The 20,074-nt window shown below is 33.5% G+C and overlaps 1 protein-coding gene across 11 annotated transcripts in view; it reads right to left on the minus strand.

Annotated features, from left to right (window-relative positions):
* Window positions 1-346: 346 nt before the first annotated feature.
* The window catches only part of LOC105344982 (palmitoyltransferase ZDHHC14), a 29,551-nt gene continuing 9,823 nt past the window's right edge, over window positions 347-20,074 (minus strand). For 2 of the 11 annotated variants that reach the window (XM_011452933.4, XM_011452950.4), the window contains exons 2-12: window positions 19,772-20,070; window positions 18,197-18,357; window positions 16,334-16,489; window positions 14,994-15,131; window positions 12,357-12,405; window positions 8,987-9,089; window positions 8,013-8,122; window positions 5,933-6,062; window positions 4,231-4,360; window positions 2,627-2,680; window positions 347-1,139 (exon numbers count right to left, since the gene is read on the minus strand). In XM_011452933.4, the coding sequence (XP_011451235.3) occupies window positions 991-1,139; window positions 2,627-2,680; window positions 4,231-4,360; window positions 5,933-6,062; window positions 8,013-8,122; window positions 8,987-9,089; window positions 12,357-12,405; window positions 14,994-15,131; window positions 16,334-16,489; window positions 18,197-18,357; window positions 19,772-20,070 (1,479 nt within the window). In that variant the 3' untranslated portion in view covers window positions 347-990. Of the gene's footprint in view, window positions 1,140-2,102; window positions 2,154-2,197; window positions 2,235-2,626; window positions 2,681-4,230; window positions 4,361-5,932; window positions 6,063-8,012; window positions 8,123-8,986; window positions 9,090-9,792; window positions 9,896-12,356; window positions 12,406-14,993; window positions 15,132-16,333; window positions 16,490-18,196; window positions 18,358-19,771; window positions 20,071-20,074 lie in introns of all 11 variants that reach the window. The other 9 variants (XM_011452974.4, XM_011452983.4, XM_011452966.4 and 6 more) reach the window with 9 other exon arrangements.

A 20,074-nucleotide genomic window follows, 5' to 3' on the forward strand; every position in this document is an offset into this window, starting at 1 on the left:
GATACATAGTGCACTCGCCTCCGGCTCGTGCACTATGTATCAAACCCTGACTACTATTTAGGCATAGTACATGCACAACACAACACTATTATATAAATATTGCATACAGGGAAATATTCGCCTCTGTTTTATTTTCGCCCTTTCAACCCTCGTTGTCAGCGGGCAAAACTAAGTGTAGAAGGACGAAAATTACACAAGGCGAAAATAACCCTGTATACAGTATAATATTATATCCCTCTTACTGTTTGTTGGCAACCTTTTTAATAAATACAAAACAAACTCAAGTAAAAGTCCAATTACCGGTACCATACTTCTGACAGTCAAATGAAAGAGCTTGCTAAGTACATTAACAATTGAAAGACCCAACCAAAAAAATGTAATGTTTCTGAATAAGAATAAAGTTAGTATATGTACCACTTTTCAATTGTCAATTTGGAAAAAAGTAAATAATTCCTGTTTATTAATCAAATATCAAACCAAAATGAGTTATATGGGCTACAATATACATTGTATTAAAAAAAAGATGCTATAGTTTTGATGCATTTTTTCACAAAATACTACAATACATGTAATATGCAATACAAAGGATGTATATTTGACTTTTTTTCTCATTTATACATGTGTGTGTACTTGTCAATTTCATGCACATTCAAGGGCGATTTAAAATCACACTTTGATCTGCACTAAAAATACGAAGAAAGAAACAAAAAATATAAATGACGTGTATGTTAATAAACAACACCCAGCTTATGTTTTCTTTTACACATTCCGTACACACAACACACTCTCTTTGCACATACAACAGAAGACATAATAAGACACACATAATTATATATATGTACTATAGCTATAACTAAAATTATCACAAGACATGAACTGACTTCATGGAAGCGTGAACTCCAAGAGGTGATGACGGACAGACGCGGCCAAGTTTCTGTGGATTTCCGAGAAGAAGGAGAAGAAAAGTAAAGAAAATTGTCCAAAGCTCGATCAAGTGTGAAATGATTGCTGTTGTGTTTGACTCCCCCAACTGCTGTATGGATCATTGCTGTTCCAGTGGCCGCCCTCTGATACTTCGGTGTACGTTACATGTTGGGGTGGAGACTGGGAGTCTTTGTATGCTACGGCAGAACTGTTCCCTGGAAAAATATAATTTTCAACAATTACTTATCAACCTTGTAAGTACTTCATTATATAAGACCAGAGTCTTCCAAAAAGGTCAAAATTACATTGGATGATTCAAAAATATATTATTATATATATTCATAAATATTTAGAAAGATAGTCATAGTTTTATCAGATCATAATTCAGTACAGATTCTTGTTTTAAGTCCTGTGTTCAAGTATTGAGCTCAGATTAATGAAATCACTTCTTGTATATTCAAACAGGATCTACATGTACATGAAATTGTTTATTTTATCTCTCTGCCATTGCAAATAATTTTTGACATGATATTATGAGCATGTCCAGAGAGATTTCAGGGGGCCCAAAACACCCCTCCCATTTTTTGATAATTTAGATAAAAAATAATGCATAAAATTATATGACTTTTCGGAAACTTGCAGTTGCTGGTTTTAATTATAGTTAACCTTAAGTTTACGTTTTTATCTCTTTGATAAAAAAAGGGCACAAACAAAACAATAATACATGACATTGTATATTAATTTTGAGCAAATACTGCATGGTACATACATTATGAATTTCAGAAAAAAAATTATTAATACTGAATGTATTAAAGAAAATATTGGCAAGTATCTACTGGCAACTTACAAAAATAGTTGTGTATATAAAATATCGTATAGCAAAATTAATAATAATCTGCAAATCACATAATCAAAAAAAAAACAAATTAAAAATCTATGATTACATATTAACAAAAGCACTAAAACATATTTAAAAAAAAAACAACAAAAAACCAACCAAAGGCTTATAGGCGATATATACAACACTATTATAATTAAAATGCATTGGTTTTTTTTGTGGTCAGACTGCACATGACATCAAACTACATGTACTATAAGCCGCAAGTACCAAAAACAATGGTGTAATACGTTATTTGTTAGAAGCCACCACGAGAGGGGGGCGGGGGGCTGTTACTCACCTTTGACCCCAAACCCAAAGCAGTTAGTGAGATGTTAGGGGGTAGTGAGGGCTGGAAGGAAAGTGGTAGAAAATACATTGTTAGCTGGTGATTACCTGACATCGCGTTACAATTTGATTTCCAATTCAGACACTGTTTTCATATAAAAAAAATTTCAATGTGAAAAACTTTTTAAAGAATATATATCCTATTCCAAACCTTATTCACCTGTTGTTAATTTCAACATTATATGAATTAGATTTTTTTTCATACAATAAAGGGGGATGGGGGAAAGGAGTATCAACTTCATAAATTTCATGAAATAATTTACTGTAAAATCTTCAAAATTCAAGGAATGCAAAACCAAACCAACAGTCAGAATATTTTTTTTTTATCAAAGAACTACTGAAGTTATAAATCTATGTGGTCTACTGAAATACTCATAAACAAAGAACCATAACTCCTACTGGTTAGTTGACATGATGGGAGAGATTCCCCTGTAATCTCCCCTGGTTACGAGGATTCTAGTTTCTGGGACAACTTACCATTCTGATAAGCCAGCTGGGTCAGGGTGCTGTTCCACAGGGGATTCTTACCCACTGATACAAGCAGCATTAACAAAAGAACGCTATATTTTCACTGATTGTCCAATAAATAGGTTAACATTTAACGATTCTAGTCTCAAAAATAATCTCCTTTGACATATTATATATTGTAAATGTATATATGGTGTAAACAAGGCACACACAAGAAATTTTGGAACCAGTATTTTTCAGTCAATGGGTTAGCCAGTCTTTGTTGTAAGGTATTGTTTAGTTCTTTGAAAATGGACATGTGCAGAAGGGTACGTATGGATCATTAAACAAGAAAATGCCGATATTGCATTGCATATTCTAATTACATGCAGTACAGTGCTAACCCCCATTCATTCAGCTGATATTCTGAAGTGTCATGAAATATACATGCTCTGGTTACATGGCAAGTGGCTACCAACACCCCCCACCCCCCCCCCCCCTTAAAAAAAAAAGAAGTTAAAATTGTACGTGTTTCGATTTTCGATAGCTGCAGGACTGTAGCTCCCGGTCTGAAAAAATTCGGATGGACGACCTGGGAGCTACAGTGCCTCCCAAAGTAAAAATTTGCAATTTACGGCGCACAAAAATCTGCGCAAGAATGGGACTGATTAACCTTATTTACACACAAATTCTGTGAAAAAAATAGGTACCAATAAATTCTTCATGCAATTTCCTACTGATATCATCTCTTTCCTTGCCGCAGACTTTCCCCGAAACATGCTAATCGACCTCGGAAAATGAAATATGTTAAATTCATGTCGAGATCGAGAGTCCCCATTTTTTCATGTAAACAAACTGCACCACTTCACTTTACGGGACTGGTGATGGTGTTTAAAAGAATATCGGGGGCAAGTAAAGTGACAACATCTGTAGTAAAATGTCCAAGGAATTATTTGAAATCAAATATTTTTACAGAATGTGTTCCAAAATAAGATTAATCAGTCCCAAACAAGCACAGATTTTTGTGCGCCGTAAATTGCAGATTTTTACTATGAGAGGCACTGTAGCTCCCAGGTCCTCCATCCCAATTTTTTTCAGACCGGGAGCTACAGTCCTGCAGCTAGTGTTTCGAGTGAAATGAACAAAAGTCCAAAAATCTTTCACATATTGACACTGAACATTGGAAACATCAATCTACCCTGGCTGATAACACCAATTTTAAGACACAAATAAGCCAATTATCAATGCAGCTATATCCTAAAAAGACTACCCCCCCCCTTCCCAAGCAGATGATGACTTTTGACCCCACTTTTAATTATATACTTGCTGGACTCTCATTTAGTTTTCTAATTATCAAGTGTACTTTATTATAAACTTTTATTTGCTGCCAGCACTTAGCACTTATTTAAAGACACAAAATCCATTCTGTATGCAGAGATTTGTTCAATAATGCCACATTAGCCCCTTCTATCATGTTTTAACATCTATTGCTCTAACAGTTAAGCACACTTCAGAACTGCTCATCTATTTTGATTGACAATTATATATATATATACATAAGGGAGTTTGGTTTTATTTAAGGGTGGGGAGGGGACGTGGTAAATTTTTTTTAGTGTAGGTGCGCAGACACGTACCATTGGTGGGTGGGAGGCGACTGTTGATGGAACCGTCTGGGGTCTGATAGCTAATCATCTGCTTCATCACTGGACCGGAACCGTTACTTCCTGTCACATGATTAGCCGTGTTTGTTCCCACATTGTTAGTCTGTGAAGATTGAGTGTTTTAAAACGTCTGTTAGTACACATGTGCAAGGATTAATTAACAAATAATTAATTCTGAATCGATGAATTTCAATATCAAAGAATGAGGCTCATTAAATGTGAGTTTTTTTTTATTGTTCTTTGTGATCAATTCAATTGGAGTATCATAGTTTTGGTGATTTTTTTTTTCTGCTCCTGATACCAGCGAGAGAAAAAAATTGTAAAACGGATTTTATCACAAATTATATTAAGCACTGCAGATGTAAGAGTGTTGTATTAATCACACACAAAATAAAAGTAGGACTGGTATTTAATTAGATTTCAATGATAATAATTTAATTAATTCCCTGATCAGGACATTCCCTATTCATCTTATTATTAAATAAAATACGATATTGATTACTTTTTTGAGTTAATCAAAATACTCTGTGGGTCTGATTTAAGATACTGATATCAATATCTTTAGGGAAAAAAAATATGTTATCTTAATATCAAAATCAAGATGTAATCTTTGATGGAGTAAAGGATTTTAAGCTGCTTAGAAATGAAATGTGATAATTTTCAGCTTATAAATCAGATATTGAACTTCATAAAGCTAGTCAGAGAAAAATCAGTCATTGACTGACCGACAAAATCACAGATCTCAGCAGAATCTTGACACCAGGTTCTATAGGGTAGTTAATTCACAAAAGTTGATATCCTATCGATAAAAGTTGTGAAAAAAAACCCCAAGAGAATTCAGAATATAAATATTTTTTCTCTGGGAATAGCTTAATATATGAAGTGCAATCTAATTAAAATTAGAACTTCCATCCGTTCCCCAGTTTTTGATATGTCGCGTAAAAGTGATACGGCAAACTGGCTAAAATTACTTAAAAGCTGTCAAAGCATATTTACCTTTGGGTTTGATACTTTAAAAAAATGTATGTCCATGTTTTGATCGAATTAAATGAAGATTTAGGCAGCTCACTACACCGTAAAATTTTTTCTCAAATCAGCAGAAATTTACTTGATTATGATAGATATCTTAATGGATAATAAGTATTTAAGTCTAATATGCAAAAAATGTGCAATTTTGGATGAAAAATTACATTTTCAAAAATTTAATCAAGTTAATATGAACAAAAGCTCCAGGTGGATTCGAACTCATGATCTGCAGTTCAGAAGTCCACTACTTTAACCACTGAGCTAGGACGATATACAACAAATTGAACTATATAAACAGTTTAACAAAACATTTAAATCGCCATCTTGTGATGTATTGTCTTAAAAAGTATAAGTGTAGGTGTAGTGAGGTACCTTAAAGCCTTATATTTAGGCAAACAAGTATGGCTATACAATGTTCTCTCTGGTCTACCAGTATAACTACAGCAATGCTGCAGTTCTTTTTTCACTAATATCAATACATGTTCAAAGTCACAGTTCTTAAATGGATTCAGTTTAAATTAATCTAGAAAATATGATTAATAAATGCGCAATTATATTAGGTGCATGAACTATGATAGAATTTTGTGCTGCTACAGAGGGGGGTGGGTTTTTTTTATGTGTGTAGGTGGGGGTTAGTACTAGGTCAAACCTTAGTGTTGTTAGTAGATCCGTAATATTCATGTTTAACATTGACGGCATTGTTCTCTTTGCCGGTGGACGCATTTACCCCTTGAGTCTGCGAGCTGTCTGGGATGACAAAACCACGACTGTCAATCAAACTGAAAAAGTGAGAGAGAAAATTTTCACCATGTTTGACAATTTTTTTGAATGTATTTAATATTTAGTAGAAGATTGTACCAGGCACAAAGACGGACTCCCAAAACGGAGTCAACGGAAGTAAATTTCTGCAAGCATTTTGGACTCCATTTTGGGAGTGTACGCATGCGCACTGGTACAAAATATGGCAATTTTTCGATAAAAACATGGGGTCAACAAGAAATTATCTTGCAAAGTGCTGCATGTGTTGGCAGACTTCTAACATGTTTTAAAAGACCCAGGATATAATTTGCTATTGAACGAATTTGCACGAAATAGGGGTTTATTTGCACTTAAGAAAGTTATTCATCTACGAAGTTGGACGTTTGGACAATGCTTAAAAAGTGATATTTTTGTGTTTTTCATGGAATTTTATCATTAATAAAAGGTAAATTGCATTAAATTTTACTTTTTTCGTATTGTGCTTCAATTTAAAATTACCAAACATACAAATTGATAAGTGCGTAAAGGAAAAAAGCTTTGATTACTAACAAATACTGGCTGCTCTAGCGATGATTAAAAACGTCTTATTTGTATTTAAAAAATAGGATTGATTGTTTAAAAGCCTAGAAAATTAAACAGATTGTCACTCTAGACACAATAACTCTTTAAATTGAACTGATAATTATCATCAAAACAATTACAATCGCTTGCAGCGTTTGCGATGTAAAGAAACCATGTTAAATACATAATTATTCAAGATAATTGATTAATTTAGCATGAAAATGATTAAAATGAAACTATACTTTTAACAAAGAATGATAAATAAACATATCCAAACATTTATTTCAAAACAGTTATAGTTGTGCGTGATAGAAGTTTTGGGTGAATTTTTCATTTTAAAAATTAATCTTACGTAATACAAATAAACGGTTATGAACATATGACATTAATATGACACATAAACCTTAAGAAATATTTTTGAAAATTAAGAATTATTTTTTGTCGTGTTTTTGGCCAATTTTAGAGATTTATTTAGAACTAAGGGGCATAACTCACACGTTAACATTAGAAACGCCATTTTACCGCAATGCATGATGGAGCCATAAACTCCGTTTTGGTAGTTAACTCCGTTTTGGGAGTACAGTCCAGACTGAATAAAGCAGCATTAGAGCCAAGCTTCTATATGTATTTGTTTTAATCATTCATATAGTTACACTGTAGATTCCCTATCAAAACAAGGACTTAATATTCCTATAAAATCGCAAAGCACCCTTGTGGATTTTAAAAAATCTCGCTATCATTTTTTGAGGGTTGAGAACCATAAAAAATAAGGATCAATGTTCCATGTTTTCGATTTTATATTCTTCCGATTTGATGCAATTGGCAGGATCACGGAATAAAGTACTCGCATAAAATAATGAATCTACAGTATTTCAGCATGTACTTAAAGAGGTCTATAAAGCACTAAAATAAGAAAGCACATATTGCTACAAATGGGTACATTATCCAATAGCATCCTACAGTATACTGGTAGAATTTTTGTATTAAAAAAAAACCTCTTCAATGTAATCTTCTGATAAAACCAACTGACATTAATCATGATAAAACACTAGAACTAGACTACTTTTCACACTTGGCTTTCAAAATACATAAAAGGTGTCAAATACAGGTAATTGAAAACCGTAGATTCCTTATTTCATGCGATTGAGTACTAATTCCGTGATTCAGCTGTTTTGCATCAAAGTGCATGACTATATAAAAACACGAATGCCAAATCTTTTAAGAAGCTATACTTAGTTTACATCTTTCCTAAAAAAAAAAAGTGAGATTTTAAAATCTGTGAAGTGTGCTTCTCACAATTTTTCATGGATAATAATTCCTCGTGTTTAATTAAGAATCCACAGCAAGTTTCTGTGGGATCAAGATGCTGGATATTAAGCCAGTTTTGTGACCAGCCCTGCATTCCTTACCTAGGAGGGGTGGGGCCACATAGAACACCCAGGCAGTTCCTAAATATTGATCCTTGGCTGAAAGGGTTAAAATTCTCTTGCCCCCTCTTGGCGGAATAGGAGCCTTTTATCTAAAAAATAGATCATTTACAACATCAGACAAAATCAAACAAATATCGATGAGTGTCATTGGTCATTCTGTGCGTTCACTATCAGTATCTCAAATCACTGCATTCTTGCTCACTTATTTGAGAAACATGTATTGCATTAAATGCAGCGATATCTTAATTTCAATTTTTTTTCATTGGTTTATATTTACTACAATGTGTGTTCAACAATTATAATTAGGTCTCTTCAAGAATATTCCATTTAAAAATGAGCAGAAATTAATATGTTAAACATAAAATAATGGGTGTAGTAATATCATCATCATTGTCAGGAGCATCGCTATCATGGCGCAATAAATCGTAATATTAAGTGCAATTTTTAAAGCTCATTTATTCCATTTTTTTTTTTTACTTCTGGAAAGAAACCTCCTCCATGCAATATCAAAACTGTTTTGTAATTCTTTAAGCATACATTGTATATTGCAGACACCCGCAGTAGATGTTACTGTAATTGAACTGAAATGCTACAACATTTTGGTAATCAAAATAAACAAATTCCAAAAAAATATACATATACTGTAGAAGCAGAAATATTCGTTGAGGATTTAATTTCGTTATTTTCGTTGGCAGTATAAATCAATGAAATTAAATCCATGACAAATTTTTAACCCAAGTATTAATGAATACAAGGAGTTTACGATCATATGACGAAATTAAATGCCAACGAAATCTTATTTCCTTTAAAAACAACAAAATTTTGACCCCAATGAATATATGTGTTTCTACAGTATATACAAACACAGTGGAATCACGTTCATAGAGGAGGATCGGAATTACTGCACAAACAGTATCACAGCATTCCGTCAAAAAGCGGCAAGGTTTACTTACATCTTCATTTGTAGTTTGTTCTGAAGCTACTAGATATGTGTGAAATCCTGCTAACCCGACCACCGACCACACAGAAAAGAAACAGATAATGGCCTCTATCACAGTGGACAGGGGTTAAGGAATAAAAACAACATCAAAAACGTGTGTGTATTGCACAAGAAAGCATCAAAATTAAAACAGCAATTCAATTGTACATGTATATTATTCTGCTTAAAACATTTCTTTTTATAAAAAGGCAAAAAAAAAAAAAAAGAATTAATAAATAAATTAAAAAAAAAAAATAAATATAAAACCAAAGAAAATAAATCTTTTTGACCCCACAAAAATGTTCATAGCAAGCATTAACATTTTGATCATGAAACTTATGAAATCAAAAATTTAAATCTATTGCTGTCCCAAATCTAAGGGATTCAATGGAATCTGAATATTCAATAATTAACAAGTCATAATGTTTTCCCACACTGTGGTTTTACTTTATCTCACCAGCCCCCCCCCCCCTTTGAAATTAACTAAATAAAAGTGTTCTTTAATTAATTATAATGAAGTTAAAACCTTTAATGAGTGAATTAAATAAATCCACCTAAATTTTCCCATAAATATTTAATAATGAACAAAGAAAGCAATGAAAAGTCGACAATGAAAGCAAATAATGTTCTTGGATGACATAAAAATCCCCAAAAGAATCGGAGCAAACCAAAAAAGAGGCATACATACATGTATATATAAACGCATACTTTATGTGTATCGCGACCACAGAAGAAACCAGCATGACAAAAAAGAAGATAAGCTCAGCCTGATTTACTCACATCTTCATTTGTGGTTTGCTCAGACGTAGCTAGATAGGTGTGGAAGCCAGCTAGGCCAATTATGGACCAGACCGAAAAGAAACAAATTATTGCCTCGATAATGGTGCGAAAAGAGTTAAGGAGGAAAAAAACCCTGAGAATCGTCAATAACTTACTAGCTACCTGCCTCAATTGAAGGCAAACTAAAAGATATACCCAGATATTGTCAGGGAAAAAAAACCCCTAACTTGTTTAGGACTGATGTCTTAGACAGTGTATTCCATAAACAATATAAGTAAAAGTGTTGAAGCAATCCCCCCCCCCAAAGACTTTCCAACGATAAAAATGAGACTGGTTTAATATACTGCCGTCCCTTGAAAGATGAGCCTGGTATAGAACCCATCCCCTCCACCCCCCCCCCCCCCCCCCAATCTTCGCGTCTAATATACAATTTCTCTGCAGTAAGTGAAAGTATGCTCTTTTTTTTCTCCCTTCTCATTTTTTTAAACTATATATTCATGTTCTGTTCTAGTACATGTGTTACAATTCTTTTACACTACCTGGTATATGTGAACTGGTATTCCTGGTCTGAACATATTTACTTTAAAAATACAATATGTCAGTATATGTTGCATCAGATCTGTAAGCCTAAAAATAGATCTGTGATCAATTCCTCTCCTTTCCCCCTCCCACCCATTTTTTAAAATCAATATTGTTAATGCTGTTTTTCTTTTCCGTTCCTTCTGACTGATTTTTCAAAACAAAGCTCTCGCTGTCTGCTTTGAAGCCTCTAGTTGTCAGATATCCCCATTTATGACACACCGATTCCAAAACCGGTACAGTCGTATTGATTGCGCCTCCAATCACAGCACTGATGCAGAACCAAGGAGAATCTTACAGAGAGAAACCAGTGAATGAAGAGGAAAGATTGCACGCAGAGAAATATTGATCGCTTGATTCTTTCAAAATATAAGGCAGTAAGTTGAGTGATTTACATCTCCTACTCAATGTTTGCCCCTCGTCAAAAATTACACAGGCTAGAGTTTGTTTGTTTTTAGGTTTCTTTAATTTTGTGGGTTTTTTATTTTTATTTGGGGGGTGGGGGAGGGGGGGCTCCTACCCCTCCCAGTTTTTTGCCCAATTTAGATAAAAAATAAACATTATAATGTATGTATTTAATGACACCCCCCCCCCTTTCAACAACCCCCACATATTATCATAGAACTGATGGTACTGTTCACCTGAAGTGCATTAAGTTGTATCTATTAATTAAAAATTTCTTTTCATGATTAATAACAAAAAAATTTTGAACAAAAATAAAAACCCCCCAAATTAAACCCTTCCCCTTATAATCTATCTCCATTGCATACTATAGATCCGACATAAATTTCAAACTTAATTATTATTCTCAGTGCAAAACGTTATCCTTCTACAAGTTTCCTTTGTAACAAACAATCTATGACCCTCTTAAATACTTGTCTAAAATATGACTTATATGTAAAGAATGATATAAAAGGCTCAACAATAACTGTTTATTTTAAAAAATAAAAAGATGGACCAGATTTACTTCAAAAACAAAATATTATTCTGGAATATAATATTTGTTTGCTTGACATATAACTTCCCTGTTCTATATATGACATGTCAATTACACAGTCATGTAATAAAAATCAATTTTTCCCTCATCTAAACAAAGCTATGACATCATGACCACATAACACTGAAAACTGATCCCATTTTCTGCTGACAAGTTATTTTTATCCTTGATCATTGTGAAATGGTGTGAAGAAAAATAATAAATGTTTATTTTGTTCAGTATTATGATTGTAAATAAGATTAGAGAAAATTCACCCAAGGGATAATATCAGAAATCTTAAACTGTTTATTCTACACAGTAAATTTTATTTTATGTTAATCCCACACTCCTACTAAAAAAAAGTGACTCCATATACATGTATATTTGGAACTCCTACTTTACCGCTGCACTGGTATCTATATGCATAAGGGTGCAGAACCTTGCATATTGTCTGTTATTTTGGTGTTTATAATCTTTCATTTAAGACTTTCTTATCTTTGTAGGCAACAGTATATATACACATATATACACATATATACACATATATACATACATGTATATATGTCACCTGGCCCTGCCGTCACAATTTTTCTCAAGACAATACTGTAAATTCCTTATATTAGGCGAGTACTTAATTCTGCGATCCCGCTGTTTTGTATCAAATCACGAGAATTAGAATCACAAACGCTAAACATTTATCCTTATTTCTTATAGTTTTCAACTCTCAGAAAATAATGGCAAGGTTTTAAAATCCGCAAGAGGTACTTCTCGCGATTTTACGCAGATATAAATTCCTCGCGTTTAATAGGGAATTTACAGTATTCAGCCTCAAATCTGCATGAGTACGGTATATATGTATTAACCTCACATCTATGCTTTTTTCTTTCAAATTGAAAGTTCTGAGTTAAAAACAAAGTTGCGTGATTGAATAAATTTAACTAAACAGCCCATAATTACTTTAAACTTATCATTTTATCAAAACGGTAATACAACATGATGAAAAGGATATCTGGCTGGAGAGTCTCGCATTGCATGCAAGAAATTATCCTCTTGTGAACCTGAAATGTAGGAAAAAAAAGTATTAGTCAAACTACAATACATAAAAGAATACAAAATACCGGTATACACAAAACCCAAAGACTGAGTGAACATTTATATTACACTTTCCCTCCATCCCCCCCCCCCTTTTCAAAAAAACCTTAACAAACTCTGACATCCTGACAAAAAAGAAAATATCATAACGGCTCATTATCACATACCTGTTAACCCTCCCGCATTGCGCGGGAGACTCCCGCAAAACGGCCTAAAAATCTAAGATCTCCCGCATCCAACCTATCTCCCGCGCGGGAGACAAATTTCTCCCGCAATCGTATTTGTCTTCCCCATAACCCCCCCCCCCCCCCCCCCTCCCAAATTCTGAATCTTTACATGCAAATTTCAACAACCACTGCGGGTTTTTCTCTGATTTTGAGCTCAAAAAGCTGCTGTGTAGCTTGAATATATCAAAATCCATCCAAGTACTGTCTACCGTGATCATAGCATGTAGACTGCATAGTATGACATGTTATAGTCCAGTTTACTTTTTACGATTACTTCCGGTTTTGACTTAAATCAGTTACGTATTTAGTCATGCAAAGGCCTTATAAAAAAAATAATTGAAAGCTTAAAATATCTTGATTTTACTCTGTAACACCAAAGAAAACAATAACAGCCAGTGGTGTCACTTAACAGGTGCACAGGTAAAGCACCCAAGCCACGTGCAGTGAGTCGTGACTAATTCTGTCTGGCCAGCACGGTCGGTAAAAATCAAAGTGAGTTTGGAACACCGAGTGTATATACAAGCTACCGATAAAAAAGCATTCCACAAGAGTTTTTAAAGTTTATAGTACCGGTACTATGAATTACAGGGATGCTATAGACATTACAACAGAGATCATTTTTAAATGATTCTGGAGAAATACATGTTGTTTTGTGAATTAAAAATCTATCCTATACATAAGGCAAAAAATAATTTCAATTAATATTATTTTCTGGTGTTTTCTTCACTGGGTTTCACTGCAAATTCAAAATAAGCAAAATAATTTTTCTGTGTTTACCCTAAATGTCAGCATGCAGTGATGGTTCAATGCTGAACAATAAGAGGACTTAATATAAAAAGTGGCACTATTGACTTCTTGTATTGTACCATGTAAACAAAATAATAGTTTTCTGAACATGTACAGCAACACAAGTTGTAATTGCACACTGGAGGTCATAGAAATAAGAAAATTTGAAATGATTGCAAATGCATTAATTACAATGGTAAAATAAGGTATCTAACAGTATTTGTAATATATATTTGCATTTCACGTGAAAAAACGTCGTTTACGCAAAATCTCCCCCTTAGCCAAGTTGGTAAGGGGGAGATTCTCCCACATAGCAGCTTTGAAAGGTTAACAGGTATGTTATCACACTTTCCTGATTCCATCATATTTTGGCTTTGTTTGCTGCAATTTTTTTCATCCCCTTCCTCTTCATACATGTCAAACATCCTTTTTACATGCATGTATAAATCCTATTTATTTGTTAGATATTCAATATTCACCAAATTTTATATATTACATCAAATAACACATTCATGGTGAGTCACCCTATAAACATATATTCAGGATTTCATCACTTAGCATTTAGTCCTTGAGATTTTAATCTTGTTTTCTTACAAAAACAGTTTATTCATGCATTATAATACATAATACACACTCTACATCTTCAAAAACCCAATCTTTTTCTTTTCCTTGATGCAAATGCATGCTGCTTGATTGAATGTATGACCTTTTTAAAACACTTTTCTGTTTATTGTTATTTTTTGGGGGGGTGGGGTGGGGCTTAAACCTCAATTTAAAATCATGCAAACAAAAATTCTATAGATCCAGAATAGCAGAGTATATATTCATTGTACTGATTTCCTAAATGCACGAATATTTCTATAGAATATCAAAATTGTATCCATCTTAAAGTCTTCTTAATGCTCACACATAACTCTTGCAGTGAAATGTGTGCAATACTCCATACACAATACAAAGCACACTGATGATAGGGATATAATACGTTAAGTCTTGTTAGAATTTTTTTTTGGGGGGGGGGGGGGGGGGGGGGGAGGAAGGAATCTGCTTTTTGACAATGAAGCTGATGTGAGAGAAATTCTAATAGTTCAAAGTGTATAATCTCGTGTTTATAATGATTATGTGATCTTTTATTAGCAGGTATGAAGTTTTGGCTAAATATGTAGAAGCATTCTAATTTCTAAATCTCAATCTCCAGTTATAATACCCTACAAGACTTATGCAATACTGACAAAATTTCAGTATTGTAATCAGCTTTTTATTGTAATAAACCACTTTTTTGCAACATCATTTCACAAGAAAAATAAATTGTTACAGCTCATTATTGCAGAATACAAACTAACCCCCCACCCTTCTTCCCCCAAACTGTAAACACCGCCTACTCTACAAAAAATAATTTTTTTAAAAAATAAAACAAACAAAAAAACCCACAGAACTCTACCCCAAAGGATTACCCAACTTCACTGCAGGAATTTCCATTTACTGAAGATAATTTTCATCTAATTCTTAAGACTTTTATTTATTTAAGACTGTTGAATACTTACGTAATATAAGATGAGTAAGCACACAGGCAAATATATAGATGCAGAGGATGGATAGGGAGAGAATGAATAAATAAAAGTAGCGGTAATTCCTCCTTCCTACACAGTTTCCCACCCAGGGGCAGTGGTGGTCGAACCTCTCTGTAACAGAAATAGAAAATATATCTAGGTCACTGACTCATCAACACAAGGAAATCATTTAAAATTGCACAGCTGTATTTTAAAAATGTTATAGCTTCCTTTTCTCTTTTCCTTTTTTAATTACTCTTAAAGCGAAGGAAAAAAATCCAAAATATTTGTCAAATAAACAAAAAATGAAAGTTATCATTTTTATTGTTACTCTCCTGAACTCAGAAGTTTGAAGAATTATAAATAGCAATATTTTTTGTTGATTTTTGTTTGTTTTTACAAAGACTTCAAAGTACTAACTACAGTTGAACTTCGATATCTCAAAGTCTAATATCTCGAATAAAATGAATATGTCAAAGTGATTTCTAAGCCCCAACCACTTATTTTTTTAAGTATTTTAAGTATTTTACCCTCGATATCTCAAATACTCAGATATCTCGAAGTTTTTAAACAGTCCAATCTAGTCTGAGATAACAAAGTTTGACTGTATTTGAAATTGAAATGTGCAAAAAATATATGCAGAGTTACGAAAATGTTTTTTCTACATACTGATATAATGGAAACCACATATTCATAACAAAAAAGTTGTAAAAGTACTGTTATAGAAATATTTACAGTAATATATTGAAAACAACTCTGGAATTCCATTCAAATTGTTAATTAAGATTTTGTTTACAGGCTGTAAACAAAATCTTAATAATCAACAATTTAAAATGGGATTCCAGAGTTGTTTACAATATAAATATTTCTATAACTTAAATCATAGCTGTTCATAATTTTGAAGTGACATATAATTGGGTTTTTAGGAATAATTTCAAACACTTTATTTCTCCAATTATGAAAATATAAGTGGCTCCACCTATAATTCTGGTAATTAAAATGGTGAAAAATCTTGCCTCTTGTCTGCCAAATGTTATCAAAAGCCCTTTTCTATGCATGGTATCAGGGATGTGTTTAGCATACATTGAAAAAGGGGGATATCAAATCATTTAGGGGTCTATACTGATTTTGAAATGACGGTTTTGACTTTGAAAGATGAGAATGCGATAAGCTTAATAAATAAGAGAGAGAAGTTGTATCATATTATTTTAAGTTATATTTTGTACAATCTTTGTTCACAATAAAAATATACGAAAATTTTAGATTTTCAAATCTGCGGAAATGCGGATTTTCGGGGAAAAATCACATCCCTGACGTATTGTATAGCAACTTACCCACACAGTTATCACAGAGACTGCAATGAGAGGCCCGTGGGGGTCGAAATATTTTGCACGTAAAACAGTATTTTAATTTGACAACCTGTCCTTTGATAACCACCTCCTTGGTTCTGGGGGGTGGACGATAAGTCCCCGGGGTCGAGTTTGGCACCTCTGTAAATAGATCAATCATAATTAATCAATATATGAACCAGATTAAATATATACAAGTATTGAAAAATCCATGATGAACATAAATACACACTAAATGTACATATGACACATACATGATTTAAATAAAATCTTATACTTTAGTGGGTATATACACCAAATTTGTGAAATTACCAATAATGCACTGTAATTAGATTTCTAACTGATGGAAATATCAATTAATCTACTACAAAGGTATTTCATTATATTAAGATGATATACTAATAAAATATAACAGGCAAATGAAACCCTAACACTTACGCATTGTTACATAAAGCTGTGATATACATGTTAATATAGAAACAATTCTAATAAATTTTTTCATTTCTGCAGTCAACAACGATTGCAAAAGTCCCTTCAAGTCAGGTTAGATATTACCATTGATATTTGAATTCTTAATGATCATTCAGACTGATGTAAAACCAAATAATTACATGTATGCGATACATGTTATACAATTACTGTACAGTTCTACTTTATCTTTTTTGCAGGCAAAATGCATTTCACCGGTTCAAGATAAATTTTAAGTGACAAACAGTTTTAAGTAACCAAGTAAACAACAGGTTTCTTTTTTTACTTTTCCTTAAAAATGAATCTGAATTCATGTTCGGATCTACCCGGTATATAGTGGTGGGGATGGGGTTCTGGACCTTCCTTGGAAAATTCAAATTTATTAAATTCACATATCACATAGTGTATTTACTGAAAAAATAGGCCTCAGATCACCCTGGACCATCTGGTGAATACAATTATCCCTTGGACCCCCCCCCCCCCGGAAAAATTGACTGCATCTGCGCTTGGATTTTCCGACTCCTTTTTGAACATCCTATTTAGCCTGTCAGTCTTTAACAGTGTGACACGACCATGGCATTATTGAAGATCAGTCTACTATAATTATTAAATTATACTGTGGTAATAGTGCTAAAGTTCCATATATCCTTAACTACAATACATAAACACAATCTGGTTACCATGGCTACCGTATACACAGTGCAAGTGAGTGAAAGTAAAAGTGGGAGGGAGCAAGTTTGCAATTTCTTTCTTCTCTCAGGAATACTTTCACAGAATTGTTTTGTAACTTTAAGTTGTAACTGAGGACACCATTAATGGGCCATAAAGAGCTCGCGAAATGACAATATTGTTATATTAATGCCGGTCCTAGCCCTTGGGACCATACAGTTAGTGTCACTGACTTTTCTTTTTATATTTAGAGACCAGACTTGTACCATAATTGAATGTGTACATAAACGCATGTTACCTGTAATAAACAACCATAATAAGTAGAGTCTCATTGTTATCAATAAAACTTATTGCATAAAACACCAGCTGTGATGGTATGTATGTTCCTGAGTATAGAATGAACAGACTTAGTGGTTGAGTGACCATACCTACACACCTAAATAACTAATATATTATCTTGTAGATTTACATTCAATGTATATACATACAACTTTATAGTAAGCAAAATCATCTTCTATGATCTATGTGTCAATTCATTATTCCATTTTTTGATGATTGTAATGCTCTCTCTCTCTCTCTCTCTCTCTCTCTCTCTCTCTCTCTCTCTCTCTCTCTCTCTCTCTCTTCCCCTTACTTTTCAATCCATGTACAATCTTTGCAACACATTTCTCAGAGACTCACTGAATACTTAAAAACTTGTAACAGACTGACCTATCTGTTTCTCAATGTCGGCAGCCTCATCTGGAGATGCTCGAGGAATGACCCCAGGATCACTGAAACTCGTTCTGAATAGCGTTGACATCACAAATATAAATAAGGCAATCCCAAATGCCGGAATAGCTGGCGTTACGTTTTTTGCTAGGTAAGGACAGCTGAAAGATAAAACAAATACAGGCTTAATTCAATTCTTATCATCAGCACTTTGCTGAGGCAGGGGGATTACATTTGGTGAACTTTGCATAGGTTATGTATACATGTATGTATATATATTAAACTTTGAGCTTGTTCTAGTAAATGCTTTGAAAAAAATTGGGTGTAAAATTTTATCTTTCTTTCTTCATATCTCTATATTCAGATTCTAGAGATTAAATTAATTGAAATAATTTAAACAATGTTGGATGAAAAGTTTATTAAAATATTTAAAAAAATACTTCTACCCTTTGGCATGTAGCTGATGTAAGGCTACAACTTATTTAGAACTTCTAAGTGTCCTGTCCCCGAGAATTCCATTACCGAGGTATTTATGCCCAAGTACAGAAAAAAAAAATTCCTTTGTCAATCCTTAAAGACTGATCTGGGATGGGTTTTTCAAAGAATCTTTTTATTTCTTTATTCAACATGTTCAAGTGATTTGAATACATATAGTATGAACCCTGAGGTATTTATAGATATATTGAATAATTTAATTAGCACATTGTGATGCAATCATGCAAGGATATCTTCGAGACAGAGTATTTATAACTATAAGTTAACGCACCAATTAACACTTACATGTACACACAATCTGCATTGTTACCAGTATATTCCCTTACATCACATGAATTTACTTAGCAAAATTTATTGCTGATAAGTAATGCTACCTACTACATTACAAGCCCCTAGACATGTTTGAAATTATTCATCCATTGATACACATCTCAGACTTGCCCTTATTTCAACATGCTCCTGGCCAGTAAATGGAATAAATATACAAGTTACAGACTATAGGTAGCTTTTCCACTATCATAATGAGACCCTCCATTTTTTATTTCAATTGTGTGTATTTAAGGGGTTTACCTCTTTAATTGCCGTGTATGCAACTGGCAAACTGATATAATTTGAGGGACAAAGTTTTAGTTGGTTTATAAGTAGATGATGTTAATCAAACAATATACCCCTTCACAAATAACTGCCGTACGGCTCTCTTGCAGGGCAAATTTATATACTTAGCCAAAATTTTGGTTGGTAGATAATTAAATGACATATATGAAACAGTTAATGTCATAGTTCACCAAGTCATTTTTGCCCTGCAAAAGAGCAGTATTGTTCTTACTTTGAAGGGATCTATTGACATTACATACAGCATATTTCACCAAACTATGTCAATTTACCCTGCAAAAGAGCATTTAAGTACTCCAGTTGTAACCCTGAATGGGTTTAGAATATTAATAAAGCACCTGCTTTTTACATATTTCTACCGTACTTTGCTACTGGTCAATGTCTTTCTCACACCAGCAATAAGATATTATCATGATCAGGCTGATTACAGTAGACATAGAAAACACTCAATACATAATCCACACTCACTCAAAGCCAAAAAACAGGCCGCTGGTTACCACTATCAGAATACACGTGAAATAGAATATTCCAGTCTGCCGTGCCATCATAATCCGGCCATTACAACAGAATTTATTCCTCCCCGGGAACACTTCCCATTTCCGAATCATCTTTTTCGGCATTTTCTTTGTGGAACCCGTGTCCGAATATTCCGACACCCTGTCCGTGGCTACCGCGACATAGGAACTCTCTTTCACTGGTAGGGGAGCTGTATCCATTTCCCACGGTGAACTTTTGTCAGAAACCTTGTCATTGCAAAGTCTGTTCTTCTAC

The sequence above is a fragment of the Magallana gigas genome, chromosome 9 (assembly GCF_963853765.1).
Source record: "Magallana gigas chromosome 9, xbMagGiga1.1, whole genome shotgun sequence".
NCBI lineage: Eukaryota > Metazoa > Mollusca > Bivalvia > Ostreida > Ostreidae > Magallana > Magallana gigas.